Here is a 26249-nt window from a genome sequence, read left to right as displayed (position 1 = left end):
GGACACACCACTGCCTGCCCAGGCAAGGGACAGGTTCTTACCTGGCCTTGATGATCAGACGCAGAGACAAAAGCCCCCACCCCCAAGCTGGCTTCGCTGATGCTGAGGCCAACCTAACATTTTGTTTTGGGAACTGCTAAACATGCATGACATTTTAATACAATGCCAGGTTCACTGCCTTCAAGATGTAACCCCATGCCTCACAAAAACAACACATTCCAGAAGATGCCAGCGAAGATCCAAATGAGTCTGGAAAGCTGGAGAGAAATGCAGCTGTTTTTAATGTTCCTAGATGCTAGTTTTCTGATCTGCAGAGGCGCAGACCGGCCTTAAACTGAACAGCTGCTATTAGCCTGAAGCTCTCCCTCATGGCGATAGTGGGGTCAGGAGCACGAGACAGTGAGTCAGGAGGGGTCAGCAGCCACCAGCAATGTATGGACCCTGTAAAGTCACTCTCTGGGCATCTGTCTCATCTCTTCTTCTATGAAAGAGTCTCTGAATCCCTTCTGGAAGCCTTCCAGGACCCCTACCCGGCACAGCTGGCTCCTATGCCTTTTCAACCAGGCTTTCTATCAACTCAGAATAAACATCAGTGGGCCCACGACTCATGGCATGCTCACCTCCTCAGAAGTCCCAAGCACACTGCCTGTACAGTGCTGTCTGGGGCCCCTGGGCTGACTGCAAGCCCCTGGACGCCAGGCTTTGGGTTTGTTCTCCTTCGTACACTGACTGCCTTGTACTTTCAGACATTAAAGCACCTGCTTTGTGAGACGAACATCTTCTTGCATTAGACAAGTGGGATTCTGAAGGACATTCCATTCACACTTGCACCATTGGTCCTAGAACATGGTGGGGTGAGGGGGTGCTCACTGGCTCATGAAAGAAGGAGACCCGTGGACTCTCAAAGGTTCTACTGCTCTGGTGGCCAGTTTTGGCACCCGATTCCCTTCTGTTGTGCACTGTTTCTCCAGCCACCTGTCTAAAATATAAGCTATTTGAGGGTTGGGTTGGTGTCATGCATTTATTTTGTATCCTTTGTAGCCTTGTCAATAGGGCTATGCATGAGGCACATTTTTGCTCGTGTGTATAAAGATGATTACAATAGTATGATCTTGAAACTAATTAATACAAAAAGGGCAATTTTTGCTTCTAAAAAGTACCATTAATATCATCATTTAACATTTACTAACAGTTCTACACAATGATCACAACACAGTTCTTGATCTCTATGAACAGAAGTTACCAATAACTTCATTAGAAATGTGCTTCTTGGGGTGCCTGGGTGGCTCAGTCGGTTGAACATCTGCCTTCGGCTGAGGTCATGATTCCAGGGTCTCAGGATGGAGCTCCGTGTTGGGCTCCCTGCTCAGTGGGGAGTCTGTTTCTCCCTCTCTCTCTTTCCCTCCTCTGACTCATGCTCACTGTCATTCTTGCTCACTCCTGTTCTATCTCAAATAAATAAATAAATAAACTCTTAAAAAAAAAAAGAAATGTGCTTCTTACATGTGGAAAATTAGTTGCCTGTCTTAGCAATAGCTAGAAAGCGACCATTAATTATCAATTTTCTTTAGAAGAATAAGAAATCTATACACCTTGCATGTAACACTGAAACATTTACAATATTAAAATACATCTATTCATAGCAGCCTGACCACAGCTGCTTTCTTTGAAACATTCTCTGGGGAAAGATTGATGTTCAGGGGGATTATGATTCATTAAAGCTGCTGACCGATTCAAATACTTAACTGGCCAACCTATTTTTTCAGAGAATGTTCTGTTCACACACCTTGGCACTGTTCTGCCAACAACATGTGTGCACCATGTGGGAGAAATCCACATGAACTGAGATCTTTGGACATGTGTCCTGAGGGGTGGCATTCTATGCATGCTATTGAAGCAGAGCTTTGATCTGACTCATAGGGTTCATATTCGTGTGAACCTTAGGCACAAATGCTCTTTTTCCACAAGGTGACCAAAATTAGGCTCGAGTACAGAGCCAGTCATTGTTAGCTCTTTGTTCCCTGGAAGAAAATTCCACAAATGTTGATTCACTAATTTACTCTAATGAAAAAGCTGTAGGCAGTCTCAAGTCTGAGTAAGCGTGAATGTTAGAAAGGTCCCTCTAGACTTACAATGCATTTTTCAATGTTCTGTCTGGAATAGGAATATAAATAGAGCATTCAAGATGCTTCTGTTAGGCTACTTCTAAGTGCAAACATTTTTGATAATTTAAAACAAGGGTTTCAGAATTAAAATGACTACAGTGATTCCCCAAAGAATGTTCTCCTTCCAGCCATGGTGGAGTAAGGTGGATTGGATTTACCCTTCCACAAGGAAAAGCCAAAAATGCTCTCAAAAATCAAAATATTAAAAAAAAATGGTTTTCAAGTTACTCCATATCAGTCAACGAAGGATAGTGATCTCTAGAAGAAAATAGGAAAAAAGCTTTGTGACATTGGCTTGGGCAAAGATTTCTTGGTTATAGCACTAAAAACAGGAATCATAAAAGAAACAATCAATTGGGCTTTATAAAAAATTGGAAACTACTGCTCTTCAAAAGACATTGTTAAGAAAATGAAGATAAGCCACAGACTGGGAGGAAATATTTGCAAGTCATAAATCTGATAGAGGATCTATATCTAGAATATCTAAAGAACTTTTAAAATTCAACAACCAGATGATCCAAATTTTCAGAATGAGTGAAAGAGTTGAATAGATACTTTATAGATGATGACATAAGGATGGCAAATAAGCACACAAAAAGATCCTTGATCATTAGGGAGATGCAAATAAAAACCACAGTGAGATACTAGCACATGGCTATTAGAATGGTTAAAACTAGCAAGACTAGCCATACCAACTGCTAGCAAGGATGTGAATCACTTTGAGTGCATACACACTTCTTAACGGAAGGTACAACTGGACAACCACTTTGGCTAAAGAGTTTGGCAGTCTTATAAAGAAGGAAAATACTCCTACCATGTGACCCAGGCTTTCCACTGCTAGCTAGCTATTCACCCAAGGAAAAGAAAGCAATGTCCATATGAAGATTTGTATACAAATTTTAGGGCAGCTTTATCTGTATCAGTCCCTAACCTGGAAATCACCCAAATGTCCATTAACACATCGCTGGACTATCAAACTGTGGGATATCCATTTGGTGAGATGCTACTCAGCAAAGGGCAGAGATGAACTAGTGATACACACGTTGATGAATGTGATACAATGTGATACATGCTACTGTCCAATGCATTGATGAGTTTGTGATGAATCTCAAGATAATTATGCTAAGTGAAGAAAGTTAGACCAAAAAACCTACATACCACATGATTCCATGTATATGAGATGCTTTGAATATATTAATAAATCTACATAAAAAAACTAATGAAGTACTGTATGGTAACTAATATAATAAAAAAAAATTTCTGAAAACAGCAACAACAATGAAAAAACAAATCTGTATTGCCAGAAAGCAGCTGGGGAGCAGGAGGTAGCAGGAAAGGTTAAAAAAAAGGGGGCAAAGAAATTTGGGGGGCCATAAATATGTCTATTATCTTGATGGTGATGATAGTTTCTCCAGTGTGTGAAAAACTTCCCAAATGTATGCTGTAATAATGTTCAGTTTATTGTGTTATCAATTATGCCTTGACAAAAAAAAAAAATACTAGGAAGACACTGATTTACCTTGGGGAATTTTGTAGAATATTATCATTTATGATCTAGCCCTTTGGGTCAAGGATTCATTGAGTTCCAATCTTGTGCCAAGCATGGCTCTAAAAAACCAGCAGGGTGAGGACAGTCTGACACATGGACCACAGGTGTGGACTCTTGAGTGTTTCTTTAGTGCAACTCTGTTCACAGCACAAAGATTCTGAGAGGTTGTGGAAAAACCAGTTTTAACTTCCGTTGTCAGTTTCATTATATGCGAACTGCCTTTAAGTTTATCATCTATTATCGTATGTTGCAGTGATGACAATCACATACTAATTCTGATTTTGCACTTGAGCCTGTCCATACATTTGAACAAATAAGAGAATTCATCAAGAAAGAACCTAAGAACCCATTCTGAGTCCACCATAAAAGGCTTTCCATAAATCTCACTGGAGAAAGCAAATATGTTACCTATTGTCATACAGGTGACCTATTTTCCAGGCTCTAGTTTCGTTTGTTCTCTGTGTGAGTTGTGGAAGGCAGAGTTGTGATCACTCTAAAGATGCATCTGCCATCATCTCTTAGTCCTACGATTTTCCATTAAACCATGCTCTTTAGGCCACTGATAATTAGCCAAATGATCACTGAATTCACTTTGTGAGAATTTGACTTAATACCACACAGAAAGTTGGGAGAAAGTAAAAACAGTTCAGTGTAAAACACTGGCAAGTCACATTCCTTATCTATCAAACCACACATTCCATTGGCATAAACAAAATCTTAAAGGATGACTCATGATTTAAATACAAATACTAGTCTAATACTAGCTAGCCATGGAGCCTTGCAATACTTTTCTGAACAACAGAGAAATATCTGAAAGAGGATTTCTTATACAAATCATATGGGCTGAACTTGGGCAATACATTTTTCAAAAGAAAGTACGAAAGCCTCACAAACATAAAAAATGAAATCAGCATGACTGCATACAACTTTTTCTTTGAGCTAGAGCTACATAAAACTGCTCGCAAAGTGAAACAAGAAGCATATTTCAAATGACATAACAAAGCAAGTTATCCAAATCGATATTTTGTAGAAACTGCTAACACCTCGGCTACATCTATAATTGATTCATTTAGAAACAAGCTCAGAATTTACTTTCTCTATTTACATAAGACAAGAAAGGTGACTCCTGTGAAGAATGAATATAGGATTCAAAATTTGGCAAAGACTGAGATGATCCAAGTTGGCCCTAGACCACTAATAATGTTTTGGAAAGACTGGGTTATTAGATTAACAGTTGTCAAAGATGGACACTATTTACGCAATGTTAAAGCAAATATTTTCATTAACCAAACATTTCCTAAATTGTAAGCAGAAATGTGAAACTTGATCTGATACCTGTAGCAAATCTGAGGGCCTTCCCTGGCCCGGGACACAGAGGTTTTGCCATGATGGTCCATACCACTCTCATTTTGCTCAGAATGGAAGACAGCCACACCCTTTACTTTACGTGGGTTTGTTTCAAACGTGATCTAAAGAAAATTTCCTTCTTAATCAATTCTCAGCACTTGCTGCCTCCCACTGAATCATTTATCCCTATTCTTCCCAAAGCCCTGAGAACGCTTCCTCACCTCTCTAGTTCTGTGGGGTCAACAGGGTGTGATGGTTGATCCCTCATTTAACAGGTACCAAGAGGCTCTACTTACGTCATGCATGGAGTCCAGAAGCTTGGTCAGTTGGTAGAACCTTTGCCAGCTCTGCCCAGAATTGTTGGGACACTTAGTTACCATCTTCCTCAGTTCTTTGATGTAATTTGTCCTCATTTCTTCAAATGCGGCCTGGCTTTTGAGGCCATCCTTTGGAACTGTGTGTAGGGAATACAGACATGTAAATCCCCAGGATGGAAAACAGCATTCACATTGTAGCAGTTAAATAACCTAGAATATTTTGAGGTTTTTAGGCTCACACTTTCAGATTGATACTGAATTGCAACTAATTGCATTTATGAACAAATATGGCAGTTATCTACTGATAAATTCTGGTTCACCTCTATGTACAAAGAATAATAACTGCTATTTATTGGGTGTATGTTAATATATATCTTGCATATATTAACGTGGGCTTGACCTCAGTTTTATGACATAATCATTACTCTCATTTTATAGATAACAAAACTGAAGACTGGAGGTTTAATTCTGCCCAAGGACACAATAAATTAAGGGCAGAGAAGGGGTAGAAACCTAGGTCTATTTCCAAAGCCTGCTTCTTAACCACAATGCTACGTTGCCTTGTGGCCTGTCATCTAAGTGTTTTATGGATCCTAACTTGCCAATACTTCAGAGGTAGGAAAATATACTTTGATTTTCCAGGACAACTGGAAGAGTCACAGACATTCTAAGCTGGGTCTAGAATTAGAAAGCAACATCTCTAAATCCAAATTCAAATATCAAAGACACTTGGGGAGACTAGCTGTCTATAGGGTGGGGGAGGACAGGCATGCTGGGAAACACTTTGCTTCTTCTTTGCCCCAGGATCACATGACCAGTGGGGCCCTGTCATGTGGTCTCCCAGGCAAACAGGCTGTGGGTCTGTGCATTGGTTTGTGTGTGCAAAAGAGTAACACCACAGTGGCTCTGCATGTAAAGCAAAATCTGTAACTTTCAGAGGATAAACCACGTTCTCCTTTTTCTTTGAACAAGTAAAACATTAAGGATCATGTTTTCTTTTATGTAGCGGCTGGCTTTTAATTTTAAATTAAAAAATCCCATTTAGAAACAATATTTTGGGATTCAGGGTTTGGAAGCATATCAAATGTCTCTGCGTCCTGCTGAAAGGAGATGCTTTGTCCCAGGATACATGTGAAAGCCCTTATGGAGGAAAGGTGCTCCTGTGCTGAGAATGTTCTAGAAGGAGGTGCAAGGCAGAGTGTAAAGTATTCCCTCTGAAAATCTACCTACATGTTTGCTTTTTTTCCACCATAGCGAATAAATAGTTATGTGTATGCTTTAACTTTGAAAAATAAAATCACTTAAGAACTTTATTTTTAGGAGATGGAGACTTAAAGAAAATTCATCTTGTGAAATTAATGTTCTGAGTTTGAAACTGCTTTTGCTTTCACTTCTTAATTATATAGCATATTTGTTAATATGTCATAACTTGGATAAATAATAATTTACTCAGGTCATCAGACCTTTAGAATAGCTAAGTACATTTTTGACTATTATGAGAGCCCTGGAAGCTGGGAATACTGCTGTTTCCAAATTAAACCCTGTTGTCCTGTACAAAAATTATCTTACAAGTTACATTCACATCTTATGTTAATAGTCTCCTTGAATTTAATTGTTGAGGCTTTTGATTTGTGGTTTACCTAAATCTGCTTTTCTGGGGGAAAAAGAAACCCCTAATAGTAATTGCATGCATCTCCGGAGGCTGCCACAATATTAGCTGTGGTTTCAAATATTTGACATTCACATTAAAAGTTAAATGCCACCCATTATATAACAAATAGTTTGTTTTCTTTAAAAATAAAGTCTTGCTTTAAAAGTATAAAACATATGAAGGGTGGTAATAATCAGGATGTTAACAGTAGAACTATAGATCTACTTTCTACCAAAATTTTAATGTTAACTTAAAACTTTCTGAAAGAAATGGCAAGTTTGCAAATACTTTGCAAATAGTGCCCATACACAGGTTAACAATTATTTTTTTAATCTATAAAATATGGAGTAAACCTTTTGCTTTTCAACATTAATGTTTATGGAGATCATCCCATACATTAACAAATTACCTGAAATTAGAATGGAGTGATTAAATTTCACTACTACATTTCACTACTCTTTGGTGTATCTGCTAAGATTAAGCAAAGACCTCCTTATGGATAGTTCTGTATTAGAAATTCTCAAGATTACAAATGATTTGTGTCAAATATTACTTATATATTGTTATAACTCAAATATATTGTACCAATTTCCCAGCCAGATTTTTTAGAAGTTGAAACAAACCCACAAATAAAGAGAACTTAAGCAAAACCTCAAATTTTGGAGGTTTGCCCAGATTTTCTGAATTTACTTATTAAATGCAGCAGGGCTGCTGGAAACCATCCAAACAACTGGGGTAGAAGTTCGTCTGTTTTTCTCCATAAGCATTAAGAACACAAGATTCTCTCAATGTTATTGCTTAAAACTTTCTTGATATACTGGACATCAGGTGTGCAACTTAATCACCTAAAGAAGAAAAATTCTAACACATTCTATCACAGGTTAGCAAAATAAACTTACTAAAAGCCTGCAGCTCTATGACTCATACAATTCTTTACTTATATTTTCCTGCCTTCTTATTTTGCTTTTCCTGCATCTATAAAAATCAGAATTCAAAGTACTGAGCTATTTGGAAGCTAATAAATTAATTTGGGTAGCTTCAAAATGATATCAGGATTGATTATAGGCTGACTGATTAAATGGTCTTAAAGGATAAGCCACCAATTAAGACGGAGTAGTATCACATGCATTTTTTCATTTAAATTCTATCACCCATCTGATCTATCTACATCTAGATCTATACTTGCAACATTTTTCAAGTCAGTAACGGTTAATGACATGGCTTGGAAACAGGAACAGAATCACTGTCGCTGAATTTAAAGATTCTGTTTCCAAAGTTATATTCCAAAAAGGCTAAATCGGGGTGGTCAGAAACCTGGAAGGTGAGCAGAGTAGGGGAAAAGAGCCCAGTTCTCCGGACCCTGGACCCTGGGCCCTGCGGATGACGGGCTGCGCCGCACAGGACCCTACAGGAGATTGGCAGAGTGTAATCAGTGAGGAATGGTAGGGCCTGCGGCAAAGGGGAGAGAACATGCCCTGCCTTGGGCAATCGAATTCAATGAAAATAAAATGAGACAAAAAGCCAAGAGCAACCTAAAATACCTGTGCGGGCCAAACAAAACACAGCTGTGAGGTGCTGGTCCCACCTCTCGGCTGGGGCTGTGGGTCAGCCCCCTGGGGGTCTAGGTCCCGCCTGCTAAGCCTTCCACACCCCCTGCTGTGGTCACGTGCCGCTCCCGGCTTCCCACTGCGGTCACGTGCCAGCGGCCTGCCTTTCTGCCCCTGGCTCCCCGCTCTGGAGAGCTCAGGAACAACACTGGACGTGAAGTCCAAAGCCAAGGCTTTTGAGTTCTCATGCACAGAGGATACTAGACAAAAACAACATGTGTGCCTCCTTTTTGTTCGCTTCAGAGAGGGGTTATCAACTCACAGGGTTCTTTTAAGCATTAAATTAGACGTATGGCAAACCCTTCAGAAGCCGGGAGCTGCTACACACAGGGAAGCAGATGCTTATCCAGAGTCGCTATGGCATCTTCTCTTCCTGCTCTTGTCACTACTTGATTCAGCCTAACTCCTCCTCAGACCCAGTCCCTCTCTGGGGGAAAAAAAAAAACAACATCTCTTTTGACCCCTCCTATTCTCATTACCTTGAAGAATGAGGCCACTTTCTCCTAAATGACTCTACTGAAAACTGCTCCTTGCACCACGCCCCTGGTTCATGCAACAACGGGAGGGCCGCACATGCGCTGGATTCTCTTCTCTGCTTCCAGGGGGTCAGTCAACAATCTCTCCTCCTATGAAGTCCATACCTCTTGCCCTAGCATCCCTGGCACCCAGAACATGGCCCAGTTTCCTCAGTGGCCACAGCACTTGGCTTGGAGATTTCTTCTCCATGCTGCCTCCTGCCATCATGCTTGTCTTCCTCTCATCTGATGTGAACTTTCTCAGATTCTTTCTCCTCAATGTGAAAATGTCTGTGCCCTGTGCCATTGCCCCAGGAAGAAGTGCTCAACACCCTTGCCAAAGCTAATCCTGTTCTATCTTGTCTCTCGGGCACTTTATGTCATCAACTTCTCTACTTTCATACCTGGTTCCAGAAGCCTAAAAAAGCTTCCCATCAATCTGCCAAGTCCCTGGCCATCAGGCACCTGCCTGAGTCCTAATGGTCAACTCTAGTAGGCCTCGCTCTGTGCTCTCAACTTTCTCTGTGGATGCTCTGCTATTAGTCATGCTCCTTTTGGAAACCAGTTCTTGGCTTCTAGTTTCTCTGCCTCACTGACAGTCCCGACTCTGCCTCTTCAGCCCTGCCATCTTCCTCTCACGTGGCTCGACTGGACCGTTTCTCTTCTTCCTGTGCCTTGGCAGCCCCACTCACCATTTTAGCTTGGATGATAATTTTCTATGAGGACAATTTCATGTTTATGTCTCAAAACCCAAACCTGTCTTCTGAGTGCTAGACCCAGATTCTCCCCATCTTTTGACCCATTAGGATACATCTGAAAATTAACCCATTTGAAATAGAAGTCATTTTATAAAACCCCCACCAAATCTTTTCCAAGTCCCAACATGAACATATTCCCTTTATGGTATCAACTGCCATCCTAGCCATTTCTCTGTGAGCAAAACCTGGGTCACTTCTGACTCATACCGTTTTGTTTCCCCTTCTAGTCCACCGTCCGTTCGGCTGTGTTCCTTGAATGCCTTTGCTCCTATCCATCATGCCACCTACCACTGTCATTCCTGCTATTATTTCAATAGCCTCACAGCAGTCTCTGTGCTTCCAATCTGGCTAAGTTCTCTGTCTTTGCCTCTCTACCGCCCTCTCTTTTTCCTCTTTAATCCAGTCTACTACCAGGTACATTTTCATAAAGGCACAGAAGTTAGCCTGGGTCATGTATTCCCACTGCAAAAAGCCTGTGGTGCTGCACTCCTCTGCCCACACAATGAAGGTCAGGTGTCTTCAACAGACACTGAATATCGTGGTCCAACCTCCATCCCAATCTTATTCCTCACTCCTCTCCAATCCCACATCACCTTATATACCTTGAAAAATTAAATGAATAGAGAATAAAAAAATTTAAAAATTAGTGGGTAAACCACCTCACCCAGAATAAAGTTCTAACACCTGGATATGTTTTCCCAAATCTCCGTACTCGCTCACATCATCCCCTGATAGGAATATCATCTCAGACCTCATATCCAATTCATAACCCTTGCAAAGCTTGCCAAGATTCACCTTCACTATGAATCCGTCTCTGACCTTCAAAACTAAATATGCTCCGTCCTTTTTTGAGCCACTGTGACCCTCTTTATCTTCTATCTTTATTGGATGATCCCTTTCCACAACATACTAAACGTATCTTTGGATTTATCTTATAGTAAAACTTGCTGAGGGCAGAAACTGTACCGTGTATAATCCTACTATACGGAAAACAGTCAGTCAATATTTAGTGGTGGGATGGATGAGGAAATGAAGGAATATGCTCTTACTTCACCCAAAGCCTCTACTCTCCAAGTAACATAGTTCACCAAAGACCAAAGACCTTCTCTCACCTCCTCATTTTTTTTTTTTTTTAATACCAACTACCAGACACTGAAAATAGGCTCATCTCCTTATAGGTCAGATCATTGGACGACATAGAAAAAGTGCACAAGTGGACATCAACTTACTTGTGCTTAGCAGCAGCAAAACTTTCATTATGGTGTACTCTTCAAATGTGAGCTGCAGTCGAACGAACTGTAGGCTGATCTGATGCATCCCCTGGCATAGTTCATACATGGCTGACTGATGCATCTTTTCTCTGCAAAGGAAATGGAAAAAAAAAATTCTGAAAATACACGGTTCAGTATCAAGCCCAAACTGGTGGCCCAAGGCAGCTTAGTCAGAGATCTGAGTCAGTTTCTCCTCTGTCTTCAACATGGAGCAGATACATATCCAAAGACAAGTTAGATGCTTTTCCCACTGATGGCTAAATTGCTTCTAGACCAACTCTGCCACCCCATTTCCTAGTGCCCTGTAACAATGTGCCAGAAGCATGAACACCAAACTTTTTCAAAGCGTGCCATTATTTCATGTCAAGAGTAATGACTGGTCGTGTTGTGTTATATAGTGAGATCATCCAGACAGCAGAGGGCCACTGTGATGTGGGGTGAAGCCTACAGGCTTCTGTTCCTTTTCAGCTAGAGAGAGCAGGCACTTTACTGTTTTTGACAAACTACTAGATGCTGTGAACACGGGACAGTGATGACCAGTCTTATTTCCATGCGGACCTCCCTTACAGAAGTCATAAAACATGACTGTTAACTGTTTGTAGCAGTACACTTGAAAAGGAAATTGAACAAAATTTTGAAATGTGAGAATCCTGAACAGAATCTTTCTGATAAAGAGAAAAAGCAATGTGGGAAACAAAGGCAAAAGAAAAATTAAATTTCCATACTACTTATAGCCCATTGACAAGTTCTTAAAAGAGGGAGAGTGACTTTCCTCTAGGAACTCAGCTGCCTTGATGTTAATACTTTGCTAAGGGCAAAAGGTAATCTTAGCTTAACATTATCCTGCCCCCCACCCAGGATCCAGTTAATCTACTTTAATATATAAAAATTCCTTTGGAAACTTCCTTTATCACTACCCACTCCAAAATATAGGTTGGTAATCCTCCTCCAAGCATATGCCCCACTGATATACATCTAAAGAGTCTCATGACTAAGGTTATAATAGACAGTAATAAGTGACCTTTTCCTAATAGTTAGCCAGCTCAAGGTCCTGGAAACCTTGCTTCCAAAATTCCTTAGAAATTTATACTATCCCTAAACCCCTCCCAACTTGGAAGTATATAATCGGCCACTCCTTATGACCCCAGTGCAGGTTTTTCTGCACTCCCAGGACTCTGGGATCTGAAGGTAGATCTTAACAACTGAACCACCCAGGCGCCCCGTTTTCATGCTTTAATAAAACCACCTTTTTGTACCAAAGCTGTCTCAAGAATTCTTTCTTGGCTATTGGCTCTGAACTCCAACATTCCCAGTGTCAGGAGTTTGGGATAATGTATACATGTTTTTACTTGGACAACCAACCAATCAATCCTGTCCCTCCACCAAGTCTAAAAGTCTTCTTTCTTTCCTTCCTTCCTTTCTCTCTTTTTAAAAGATTTTACTTATTTATCTGAGAGAGTGAGTGAATGAGAGAGAGAGCAAGCACAAACCAGGGAGGAGTAGAGGGAGAAGCAGACTCCCTGCTGAGCAGGAAGCCCGACGGGACTCCAGGATCATGACCTGAGCTGCAGGCAGACACTTAACTGACTGAGCCACCCAGGAATCCCACTTGCTTTTTTTTTTTTTTTTTTTTTTTTTTTTTTTTTTTATGTGGGAGGAGGGTACACAGAGGAGCATGCATGCTAGTAAGGAGAAGGGCAGAGGGAAAGAATCCTCAAGCAGACCCCCACTGGGTGCAGAGCCTGACGCAGAGCTTGATCCCATTACCCATGAAATCATGACCTGAGCCAAAACCAAGACTCAGACACTCCATTGACTGAGCCACCCAGGCCCAAAATGCTTCCATAAAAATCTAATGAAACAAGATGGGATTGGGAGGGAGACAAACCATAAGTGACTCTTAATCTCACAAAACAAACTGAGGGTTGCCGGGGGGGAGGGGGTTTGGGAGAAGGGGGTGGGATTATGGACATTGGGGAGGGTATGTGATTTGGTGAGTGCTGTGAAGTGTGTAAACCTGGTGATTCACAGACCTGTACCCCTGGGGATAAAAATATATGTTTATAAAAAATAAAAAATTAAAAAAAAAAAAATCTACGGTATATAACAACAGAAGTCATCATTGTCTCTTTTCATGAGAAGTAAACAAAGAATCAGTTATTTTTTAAGATTTTCCTTCTCAAAGTAGTAAATCTTTTGGGAGGTCCTCATAACTATTGCTTTATGATGACTAGAATCTAATAAATGAAAAAGAGACTCTTAGTGAAAAAGGGAATGGACTTGATAAAGGCCAAAGAAACAGAAAGAGGTCCTGATAGCTGATCTATTTCTATGGGTGATGGACAGCAGGCGGAAGTCTGCAGGACAGCAACCCTGCAGGATGTCTCCCAGGACGCATTCCTGGGTTCCCCTCATTGGCAGAAATCCCTTTCACCTCAACTCTGAAAGCCACCTGTATAGAACCCATAATGGAACACAGAACATTTTCTCTGCATTATTATTGTATGTCTTTTGTCTCCCATCATCTGGAAGATATTTTTAATTATGTAAGTGTTTTAAACACACACACACACACAGAATAATAGCAGGAGCCTCTACATCTGCCATCTAGAACTAACAATGTAAATAAATGCTAATATTTTTGTCATATTTATTTCAGATCTTTAAAAATTAAACATGGCAGAGTTACACCTTGCTCTCTCTTCCTCCTGCTTCCCATTCATCTTCATTCAAGAAGGGGACTGCCCACTTTGGAGGACTACCATTTCCTCTCGGAGGTATATATTTTACTGCCACATGTATGTGTCTATAAAAACAGCATACACTACCTGTTTTGTTTTATGTAAATTTGTAATTCAACATGCATATCCTTCTGCAACTTATTTTTTATTCAATGTTATAATTCTGAGATGTATCCACTTTAATACAGGTAACCATAAATTAATTCATTTCCACTGATGCAAGTTTCAATTGTTTAAATATATCACAATTTACTTATCCATTCCATTACTGATGGTCACTTGGACTGTTTCCTCTTTATCGCTATTATGAATGATGCCCAAGGAACATCCTAGGGCATTAATCTAGGATACAGAATGAAAGCAGAATTGCTGAGTCACACATCAGTGCACATCTGCTGCTTTCACTCCAACCAGTAAGAGATAAGAATTTCCTTTTATTCCACGCCCCCACCAAATTTGTTGCCAGCTGACAGGTGTTGAAAGGATAGCCCCATTGGTGCTTTTATTTGCATTTCCATTAACACCAGTAGGCGGAACATTTTTCAAATGTTTTCTGACCATTTGGGTTTCTTCTTTGGTGATTTGTCTCTTTGTATCTTTACCTATTTTAGTGTAAGCTTTTCCTCCTCTATCACTAAGTTACACCATCTTTAATCCTAGTATTTTTTTGCCTTAAAAATTTTGTCTAATAATAATTTTGTTTCTTCTTTTTTCTCTTCCTTCCTTCAACCTTCTTCTGCTCTCTCTTTAGAATTTGCCTGTTACGCTTTTTTTAATCCCTTATTTTCAAATGTCCCAAATAATTGTATTTCACATGTCTCTTACATAAGCAGCAAAAAACTGGATTTAAAAAGTCTGAGTCTCTGTATTTTAACAACTCAGTTTAATCTGTTCTCCTTTACCATGATTACTGATGGTTTTGGATTTTTTCTCCTAGCATTTTAACTTTCTCTCCTCTTTTCCTTCTCTTTTTCCACTTTACTGCCTTTGACTGGGTTGATCCAGCTTTTGAAAAATCCCCCTCTTTGCCACAGTACTGGATTTAGAATGTACGCTTTTATTTTTATCCTTTAAATAATTATCAAGTTGTGAATTTGTATACTTAAGAGTCAAAAGTTAATCAACAGCTTTTCCATGAGCAACAAGCAAACAAAGTCAACTGTCTTCGGTCGACTGCTTCCAGTTCTCCTTGTTACAGGTCTTTAGAATTTAGATTACACCTGTTTTCACATCTCTCCTGAAATCAGTCCTCCTCAGACCCACATGCCCTCATCTGTCTCATTAATGATGGGTTTCTTTGATTACCACGGTTTCTTATACCTTAGCTCATACTTCAGGGTTGTTTTGTATTTTTACATGTTAAAGAATTTTTTTTTCATAATTCTTTAAATAGTGGTCAGCCATTGAAAGTTTAAGTCTTTCCATCTTGATTTGTCTCAAAATCTCTTTATTTCACCTTCATTCTTCACAAAATTGTAGACTTCCAGCTTGACAGGTAATGGCCCTCCGTACTTTGAAGCTAGTACTCCACGGTAGTTGGGCCCTAAGACCTGCTTTTGTGGAAATTTGTTAGTCTAGTTGTCATTCTTTTACAGGTAATCTGCATTTTCTTTTTGGTAGCTTATCCCAAATTTCCTGTTTATTTGATGTCTGCAGTTTCATTCCGAAGAGCCTGAGTGCCGAGTAGTATTTCTCTTGCTTGGGACTCAATAGCCCTATTTTATTGGAAGGTGTAAGTATTTCTTCAGTTCTGAAATGTCCCTAGACATTGTTTCTTCAAGTATCACCCCTGTCCCATTCCTGCTACTTTTCCTTTTTGAACTCCTATTAGCAGTGCATTGGATTTTCTGTGTCCTCCACATCAACCCTCCTTTTGCAGTCTAGGTGATTTTCTCAGATCTGTCTTTTAACTACATATTTTTGTGTCTAATATGTTTAATGTCTACAGTATTTTAGTGACAATATGTTTCATGTCTCGGTGCCTAGAAATATTCTATTTAGTTCCTTCTCAGACATCTCTGTTATTTTCCATAAGGCACTTTTTATTTTCTGGCTATTATATCTTCTTTCTCTAAACTATGTCTTTATCTGTTATACCTCTTAATACTTTCAACATTGTATCTCATAGTTTCTTTCAGAGTTTGCTTTTGTTTGTTCAACTTTTGGGGCTGCTCATATGCATACCTACCACACACTGTTTTGGCTTGGGTGAATCCCGGGGCCCTGAAGGGCACTGAGGATGGAAGGGACTCTACAGGAAGTCTCAGCATTTACAACTGTTAGAGGTAGAAGCACTCCACTTGTTCTGGACCAGTTTTTATGCTAATTTCTTAGCTTAAATGCTTTTTGCAAGACTTGTATAGTTTAAATTTAGATTCCGCATTTGATGTGATACAGGCTTGTGTTTCTTATTTCTTTCAGCTTCCCTGCCATGTCCCTGGGCTGGCTGGCATGTTGAGTTGTGCTGTCCTTGTTAGGAGACAGTGAAATCGCTGCAGAGCCATGGCTTTATGCAAGAGGCTCCATTTCTGGCCCCAGCCTTGCTAGAGTCTATGTTCTTGATTCCCATTCCTGTTTGTGTTCTTATATGCACCCCTAAGGCATTTATCTACATCCACAGTCTGTGGGCCAACTACAGCTTTAGCTCCAAGTTACACCACTCTGGCTGTGAATTCCCTCTTCTTGCACCTGTTCCCCCCCAACCCCCACCTTTTAAAGCTTGCCTATATATTTAAGACTTTCTTTTTTAACTGCAGAATTTCTATGTGTTTAGAGGGAAAAAAAGGCTCAGTTCAGTTTCACCATCCTGATTGCTAACTACAAGCTTCTTAAAGGCAGGATCCATGTCTGGCTCACCTTTCTGAAAGTCAAGTAGAATATGATAGCCAAGTATCATGTGTCAATCTTTGCTCAATAAATATTTCATGAATGAATGAGAGAGAAGAAAAAAGTGAAGACAACAAAATGATTTGCATATGATGATGATGATTAGAACAAGAGAATACTGAAAATTTACACAAAGGTCAAATGTCTAATAAAATAGGGCTTTTATGAAGTTCTTCAAAACTTTCTCCAAAAAAGGAGAGATTTTAGTTGTAAAATGGGATGGAGTGAGTAACAAATCAGGATATCCACGGAATACAGCAAAACATGCATTTGATGCTTGGCAAATGAAAGAGTGGACTCCTGTGCATTTGATTCCTTAGGCCTGGTGCTGGAGAGAGCACAGGCACCCTTGACTTTAGCCCAGCAGGGTCTGCAGATGTGCTGCCCATTGGCCCTTCAGGGTGCTGGCTTTGTCAGTCTGTGATCACATCACTTCTGAGACCCAGACTCATTGCATGTCAAACTGGGATACTAATAATAATTCCAACCTTGTAGAAATGTAGAAACCAATTATATGCCAATTCTTAGATTATAAAGTACTATTAGCTTTTTTTTTTTTTTGTATAATAAAGAAAATAAAATTCTTCTTGAGAGACCAGTGATCATTTCAGTTAAAACAAAGCAAGGGATAATCAAATTCTCGAAATGACTTTACAGGCAAACAATATTATATTGTTACCATTATTTCTCTTTGTAGGGTAAAGCAGGAGAAAACACAGAGAGTGTAGGTTTTCAGGGAGGTGGAAGGAACTTGCCAGGAGTAGAATGTGAGGGCTCAGCACCTCCGTGTCAAAGTGTTTCTGTTCTCAGATGTGTTGACAAAACATCCACACACTGATTAAGGTGACTTGAAGAGAGACCTCAGATGCTACTTGGATTAGATGAGAGCATGGGTTACCACACGCCTGAAGGAAGCTTGCTTTTGCCCCTTCAGTATGAACAGCAACTCTTTACCTCTTTCTTGAGGCCTTATTCCTTGAGTAACCTCCATGGTCTTCACAGCTATCACTTATGGGGTGCCTACCATCCACCAATGTTAAATTCAGTCTTGCTAATTCTCACAGTGCCCTGTGAAGAACTATCCTCACGTTCACGATAGGGAAATGAAGGTACATGAAGCAGCCAGAAGCTACCCCATGTTCTCCACTTCGTACCTCAGGTCGTCTTCTCTCTCTTTGCTTGCCAACAGCTCAGCGCTGTTTTCGCTTTTTCTCCAGAGGATCTCTTTCCAACTATGAAGAGATGTTTGGTACCTCATATGTTTTGTTATTACATTCACTTATTTGTTTATTCTTTGCTCCCCATTACGTGGTAAGATTTTGTGTTTTCAAACTCCACTGCTGTTTCCACTGCATGAAATTGAGTTCTCTAAATGAAGAGCACTGGGTACTCAATATAGCTTGAAATCTCAGGAAAATAAACCATCTTAAAAACACATTTTACATCACATCGTTTTTGCACAATTAGATTAAATGCACGGAAATGTACATCCATAGAAGTTGAAACAAGGACAACCTTTTTGGCATGACACTGGTATTAATTTTGCAATATTACTTCACAGAAATACTCTTTGCTATATGCTTTTATTCATTTTATAATCTTACCTCATCTTCAGTAGAATAATGTAAAAATACATGAACGACTTTGCGAAAAAGGTGAAATCTGTATAATGCTTCTAAAATATAAAAGTCAGTGCAGAAGTTATCCCTGAATGCTGAACTAATATGGAGGCAGTGGAAGATTACTAAAGTAGGAAATAGCCCTGTATTCAAGTGAACATTAGACCTGAATAACTGACAGCCTTCTGAACAGGGGGCACATGTTACGCATTTCTAAACATCTCATTTGCAGGAAAAGAATGAACTCTATTTTTGGATAAATAAATAAAAACAACCAAAATGGGCACAGAGACCCAGTTCTGATTCCAAAGGCCTTGGGATAAAATCTACAAGAATGATAGCCCTAAAATATTTTTTAAAAACACTTTGAAAAAAAAGAAAAAGAAAAAGAAGAAAAAGAAAAAAGAAATATTTCAATAGTTTTGAAAACCTATCATTTTCTCAAACTAAGAAACCAATTTTATTCATAGATATAACTTCATCTGGTTCTCTCTGAGAACACCCATTACACTAAACTACAATCACAGGGTCATTTGGAAATAGTTTTAAAATATTAAAATAATCTAACATCTCCAAACCTGATTAACTTGGAACAAAAGTGAATAATTGAAGAGTTGGAAAATATATTTTTCCTGGCCTTTGAGAGAACTTGGGGTTGAAAATGGAGTTCATTTTCATGGTAACAGTGGGAATGAGAAAAAGCCCTATTATAATCAGAGTAGGAAGGATGTTCCCAATTTATTTTTTGTATTTATTTACTTATTTGGAGGGGACAGAGAGAGCAAGCGAGCAGAGGGAGGGGAAGAGGCAGAAGGAGAGAGAGAATCTCAAGCAGACCCCCCCGTGAATGTGGGGCCCCATCTCAAAAGCCCGAGATCATGACCTGAGCCAAAATCAAGAACTGGAAGCTTACCTGACTGAGCCACCAGATGCCCCACGAAGTTCACAATTTAAATGATCTGTATGCTAATTTCTGGCTCTTAATTTAACTAAAGAACTGAACAACTTTTGGATCTATAGGGCCCATGCCATCTTGCCATTATTACATTACCAGTAAAGTCATTGCCCAACTTTATGAGGCTAGTCTTCTGAACTATGGGTCAATGGCTGTCAGAACGAACACTTCTGTTTTGGTATTCAAGTACTGGCTTACCAAGACACTACTCAAAATGTATTTGAGAAGCTTAGTCATTCGGTTACCTGGAGGCTCATTTGGAAGCAGCTGATTTGGAAATTACTGACCCAAATTAAAGGAAATCCTGGAATCATATTTATGTTCTGTTCTGTTGGAAGTAAATATCTGATAAGCCCAAATGACAAACCATTCCAAACTATGGGTATCTGCAGGACTCAGGAGCTCTAAGTATTAACCTGAACACCTACTGTGGGTCCTCGTGCTCTGGCTTCTACGGGAGGATGCAGACCAACTTCTTAAAAGAGACTCTGCAAAAATTTAAAGCAGGGTCTCAGAGAGACATCTGTACGTACATATTCATAGCAGCATTACTCACAATATCCAAAATGTGGAAGCAACCCAAGTGTCCTTCAATGGGTGAATGGATAAACAAAATGTGGCATATACATTTGCTGGAATATTATTTAGCCTTAGAAAGGATATTCTGACACACGAGCCAATACGAACGCACAAAATGATATTCTGTTAAGTAAATGAGCCAGTTACAAAAAGTCAAATACTGTAAGATTCCATTTAAATGAGGTACCTGGAGCAGTCAAACTTCTAGAGACAGGAAGTGGAATGGCCACTCCCAGGGACTGGGGGAAGGGAGGAAAAAGCACTTATTTACATAACACTGTGAATGCACATAGGATTACTGAGCTGCCTAATTAGAAATGGTCAAGTTGGTACATTTTACCTTAAGGGTATTTTATCACAACTGAAAAAAAATTTAACTAGAAACATGAAAGAATCTCTGCAACCCATGAGACTATTTGCTATACTCTGATAGAGATCAAGAGACTAGGGTTTGTGTTTAATTAAGTAACTTCTCTTAGAGTTCAGGCTTTTCATTCATTCTTCTTCTTTTATAATATATAAAATATCTCTTTTCTTCACTGTTTTTACTACTTGCTTTTGGCCTTTTTGTGTCTTGATGGACTTTCACTGTATGTGCTTTTACTGCAGGCTGTGCTAAATGCTTTTTAAAAGAAGGAAGGGTAAAAATCCTTTTAATAAACCATAATTCCAACAAAGTCAGTCACAGAAACACTTTCTGAAAGGCCTGTCTGCTGTAATTTTGGTACCCTTAGGGAGAAGGGAAAATAGAACTACTTTTATCACTCTTTTCTCTTTCTAAGAATTCACATTTAATAAACATAATCCTTTCACATTGGCTGATTTTATAAATGCCAAAGCAAAAAAGTTCCCAGCTCTTCCACCTATGGGAGCATATGAAAGGTACAGTGACATTTCTTAACTGAAGATCCTTTAGCAATATTGCACTTAGCTGTACCGTGGTCACCTGCATGCCTTTTAGGAAAGGAAAGCATCACTTTATTTAGTGAGGAACTACAAAAGTAAATTTCCGAAACATTTCTCATTAGCCCACGATCAAACAATCACCAACTCCCATTGCTCTGAAGGTCCCTGTCCTCCACCTGGATAATCATCTCTGATTGATTTTTGTTATGTGAACAGGTCCCAAATGACACCAGTTCTAAATAAATATCTGGTAGCCCCTGAGATTAGATAGATCTAATGGATTTCACAGACCCTGAGATGCTTTTAAAATGTACATATATTGGGGCACCTGGATGGCTCAGTTGGTGGAGCGTGTAATTCTTGATTTCAGGGTTGTGAGTTCGAGCCCCATGCTGGGTATAGAGATGACTTAAAATCTTAAAAAATATATGTATTTTATATAAATATATACATATATGTATTTTATATATAAATATATAAACTATGATATATTATTTATATATATAAACAAAACACAGCAAAGCTCATTCAGGGCTGGACTCCTTGAAGTCCCTGGAATCTCAGGAAGGCTCTTCAAAAACCTGTTTGCTAACAAGCTAATACTTCTGTAAATTTCTCCTAGGAATGAATGCGGGTATCACATTGTTGGAATGCATACAGCAGCCGTGTCAATCTTACAACAGAGTAAAATAACTTGAGCTACGGTACACGCATAATCACAGCCGATCTGAGAGGCCAGACCTTACATCTGATGCTGCAAACGACACCATCGTGTCTGAATCAATGTGACATCTTGTTAAGTGGTCAGTGTAACAGATGGTCCTTGTCTTAGGCGTGTTATTTTTCTAAAAAAAATAACATGCAGAAACAGGTTTTTTTTCAAACCCTAATTAGAATAAAAATGACCTCAATTTCAAAATTCATATCATTCCAGTTTATGGTATACATTTTTTTTTTTTCCATAATCTTACCAGATTTCCCCCTCACTGACAAACAAGATCTATCTGTAGAAGTCCCCTCACGCTCGCTGCAGTTCTGGTATGTGTTAGAGCACCTGTGTCATTTATTTACAGCCAGGCCAGAACTCAGCCACTTTGGTCTAGGAGTTGATGGGCCATGTTTTTTGTGGTTGTCTTATTGTACCAGTGAGTGGGATCCCAGTGGTTTCCCTGACGTCCACTGATTCTCTAATAATCTTACATGGTCAACTCTAGTATGAGTTAAAAGATAATTCAGTGTTTTGCCACCTTAACTGATGTCCCAAAAGGGATGTGTTTTTGTGGAAGTGCCCTTGAATCTAAGCATCACAGTTGCCACTGATGGTAGTAGATGTTACGCTGATCAAAATAGTATTTGACAATCTAAAAATTTAGAAGGGGCTTGGTTACATGGCAACCATAATTTACCACTGACAGTCCTAGAAATCATCAAAAAAATTCTTCTAACCATATATTTTATATATAGTGTTTTGTATAAAAAAAGTCTTTGGTACCTTAGATTTTTATATACTTACATAGTTAGTATTTCTTTTGGATACAAGGACACATGTTTCTGGTAGAGCAAAGAAAACACAAAGTCATAACCCACTGTGAAAATTTCCTCTTAACTGCTATATTAAGGTGGAAATATCCAACAGCAAGCTTACAACCTTGAGCACTTCATAAAATCCAAACCATGTTAAGACTTAACACCTGAATTTCTCTCCACACAGAAAGGATACAAAAACCCAATATTCTCTGGTGAAAGAATTTTTTAAAAATTATCCAAGCCTCATTTTTGTAGGATATAGACTCTAATACTAACTTTCTGCAGATATAATGGTATGCAGAACACAGACATTTCAATAAAAGACAGAAAGTCTTTGTGACTTATTATCGCTTCAAACATGGACATTTTGGGTATATACTTAAAGACACTGCTTAATTTCAATAAACGACCACAGTTTCCTCACTTGTAAAAAAGGAGCTGTAAAACAGTAAGATTCCCACCTGTTAACTAGTGAAATTCAAGAATGAGAACAAAGTTAATTGCTGAATTCGGGAGTATGGCTAGACTCTCGTGGGCATAAAGGGTGACAGCAAATCACTTTTCCTAGTACAAAAAAAGATTTGTATTAAATTGCAACTTATGGAATATCACGTATTCTTCGTGAAACAAAAGGCACATTCCTCTAGCAACAGACCTGGCACAGGTTATAAGGATGGACATTTACTCTGATAAAGCCCAGGTATGCGGTTATGCTTCTGAGGCAAGAGCGGAGCGTGGCTCACACTTGCAGAGGTGACTTTCCCAGTGTGTGCACGGGTTGGGGTGGAGATGTGGAAGGTAGCGAGCAGCTGTGCTCCCGTTCCAGGATCACAGACTCCTTCTTCTATCCGCAGCACCTTCCTTTGGAAGAAGAAAATAGCTAAACCTCTAGAGACTGTTATCACAGACACGGAGTAATTCACTAATCGACCTGGGTCCTAGAAAACATTCTCAGGTGCCATCGCTTTGTATGAAAGGTAGTTTATTTTGTTTGTGTGAATCCTTCCAAAAGCTGATAAGTCATCAGCCTAAATAATAATAAAAAAAGATGATATTCAACTCAATTAATCTATTAGAGATGAGCCATGTTGTCCTTTCTTATTATTCTGAACATCTGTCACAAAGCAGATTTTGTTCAGGACACGATGAACAACTGCATCATTCATGACTGGGTGAAGTAAGTATGATAGTACCAGGTCACTACACCAGCAGTGACATCTGTTTCCCGTAAAACATCACTGGTCAGACACATACTACACATGCACATGAGGTGGCATGAATGCCATGGTTATTCAAAGTGTAGCCTAACTGCTCCACATCTTCTTTATCCACATGTAGAAAATACCTAGTCAATACAGCTCAGGAGGACAGCCGATGTACCTAACCTCCTCTACTTGGAAATTCTGTGACCTTCTGAATGTTCTCTAATCAGAATAGAATGGCCATGCAGTCTTTAAGGACAAACAAATGATTCTTTGGGTTTCTGTTTTCATCCACTAGAAGAAACACACATTGAAGGCCAATGCTTCAAAAGCGTTAGCCCCCGAGCGCCTGGATGGCTCAGCTGGTTAAGTATCTGACTTTGGATTTTGGCTCAGGTCACGATCGAGGACTCTTAGGATTGAGCCCAGCATCTGTCTGGCTCAGTGTGGAGTTGGCTTGTCTCTCCCCTCTGCTCCTCCCCCAGCTGGCACTCTCTGTCTCTCTCTCTCAAACAAAATAAAACAAAATAAAATGTTAAAAAAAAAAAAAAAAGTGTTAGCTTGCTGTGATCTCTTGAACAGGCAGGACCCCAGTCCCCAGCCGGGCACTGGGTCCCGCACCCTGGTAAAAGAGTGTGAGTCGAGCCCCTCCCTCAGTGTACTGCTGGGCACAAAGAATGGGGGGGTGGTTCGGCAGCCAATTGACAGCAGTGTTCTTCTGCAACAAGTATAAAGAATAGCAGTCAGGAAAGATATAAAATATAATAAAAATTAGAAAAGCAAAATCACTCTTCTGAGTAGTTTCTGGAATAGAATTTCAACGATTTGAAGACCACGACTGGTGGACCTTGAGTGAAAAAGTCTCCCACTTCGGGTTAGGACTCCAAAGAAAAGAGCACAAGGGGTCATACTGAAGCCAAAATGCAACTTTTTGTGTTTACTGTTTTTCTTCCCCTGCAAAGGTGCAGGAGAGCCTTATCACACCTAATTTCAAAACTAAGACAATAGCGGACAGCATGGCGGATGGTTAATAACACTGTATCACCTATGTGAAAGTTGCTCAGAAAGCAGATCTTAAAACTCATCAGGAGAAGAAAAGTTAGTAACTATGGTGATAGATGTTACCTAGACTTACTGTGGCAATCAGTTTGCCATATGTGCAAATATGCGATCATCATACTGTCTACCTGCAACTAATACAATGCTACATGTCAATTAGGTCTCAATATAAAAGCTAAGCTGACAATGGGATGTAACATTTTTATTTGATAAATGAGAGATAGTGGAGGGCTGTTAAGTCACAGGGGGAAGAGGAAAGAGGAGAAAAAGAGGCCAAGAGGAAGCCGAAGGGGAGGGCTGAGACAAGAAAGAAAAAATAATGTCAGTTCTGGCGGGAAGGAAGTTAGGGAAAGCCGAACTAGTGAGAAGAAAAGGGGAGTGGGAAAGAAACAGCCCCTTCCATTCTGAAGTGTGAGCCCACAGTTCTTCATGCCCCGGGCACAGTTCGATAGCTTCAACACTGAAATTCAGACACTCGTCCCCTGTGCCGCGCAGGTACAATTCCTCATGCCTGGACCATAGAGGATCATGTTCACTGTACCCATCCAAATTCTAACCCTCCTTTAGAGGCTAAAACAAGTTTTAAAGCCAGATAATTCTGCCAGGCAGCTTTCTTTGCTATTTTCAGCCCAAGGGAATCACCTTCTCTTTAAACTCCTGGAGCCCCCATCTCAAATAAAACTTATTTGTCACACTTGTCATGTGGACTCCATCCTGTTGGGCCACCACTCTTGTGTCTTGGTCTTAATTCGCCAACCACCCGACAGAATCCTTGCAACAGCCACCATGCTGCTTTGCATATTGTAAATATTCTCATCATTTATTAATGACCAGTGAGACGCAACTGTTTCTCATAATTTTTTTTTTAGCTGAACAATAGGAAGACATACATTTCACATGAGGGGAAGCAATTAGGATATTCACTTATAATACTGTCCTCCTCCCTTTTAATTGGCCTCATTTTAGTCACAAGACCTCACAGCTATAAGTTATCTTGTTGGAAAAGCAGAATCATAAACTATAAGAGGTTGGAAGAGACCCTAAGACCCTTCCATTTCCATTACTTTAGAGAGGCATGGAGACATAGGGCATAACAAGAACAGCATGGACTTCCACGGAGATACTGAGAGCGACCTCTCAGCAGCTATGCGATCTTGGATAACCCTACTGAACTTCTCTCTGCCTGAGGCAGCTGAATTATTTATAAAGCAGTGATAATAGTATCTGCCTGAAGACGTGACTGTCTATAAACAAGACAGCACACATAAAAGCATCAAGTAGGGAAAATGGCACATAGTAGTCTCTGTAAATGTTCTGCTACTAGACCGAGAGCCCTTTAAGCATGAGGACCACGTTCTACTCAGGTGCCAATCTCAGATACCTTGAGAAGAGATTAAGTCCTTCCTGAATGAGAAAACAGAGATCCAGACCACAAGTGAGGCTTCCCCAAAGCAAAGCAGAATAACAAGTCTGGGTTGGGTTTTATCGATCGCCTTGTCTAGTGCTTCTCAAAGTGTGGTCTGGGGACTCTGGGATATCCCCAAGACCCTTTCCAGAGGTCTACAAGGTACTCCTTTTTCCAACTAACTACCTGG

At 39.8% G+C, this 26249-nt stretch overlaps 1 protein-coding gene across 3 annotated transcripts in view; it reads right to left on the bottom strand.

Moving 5' to 3' along the window:
- NR3C2 (nuclear receptor subfamily 3 group C member 2) overlaps nucleotides 1-26249 on the bottom strand; it is a 344105-nt gene that overhangs the window by 30768 nt on the left and 287088 nt on the right. For all 3 annotated transcript variants that reach the window (XM_059175756.1, XM_059175746.1, XM_059175764.1), the window contains exons 7-8: nucleotides 11139-11269; nucleotides 5358-5515 (exon numbers count right to left, since the gene is read on the bottom strand). In XM_059175756.1, the coding sequence (XP_059031739.1) occupies nucleotides 5358-5515; nucleotides 11139-11269 (289 nt within the window). The remainder of the gene's footprint in view (nucleotides 1-5357; nucleotides 5516-11138; nucleotides 11270-26249) is intronic.

This window comes from Mustela lutreola, chromosome 1, assembly GCF_030435805.1.
Source record: "Mustela lutreola isolate mMusLut2 chromosome 1, mMusLut2.pri, whole genome shotgun sequence".
NCBI classification, from domain to species: domain Eukaryota; kingdom Metazoa; phylum Chordata; class Mammalia; order Carnivora; family Mustelidae; genus Mustela; species Mustela lutreola.
This window is presented reverse-complemented; position numbering and strand designations above follow the sequence as displayed.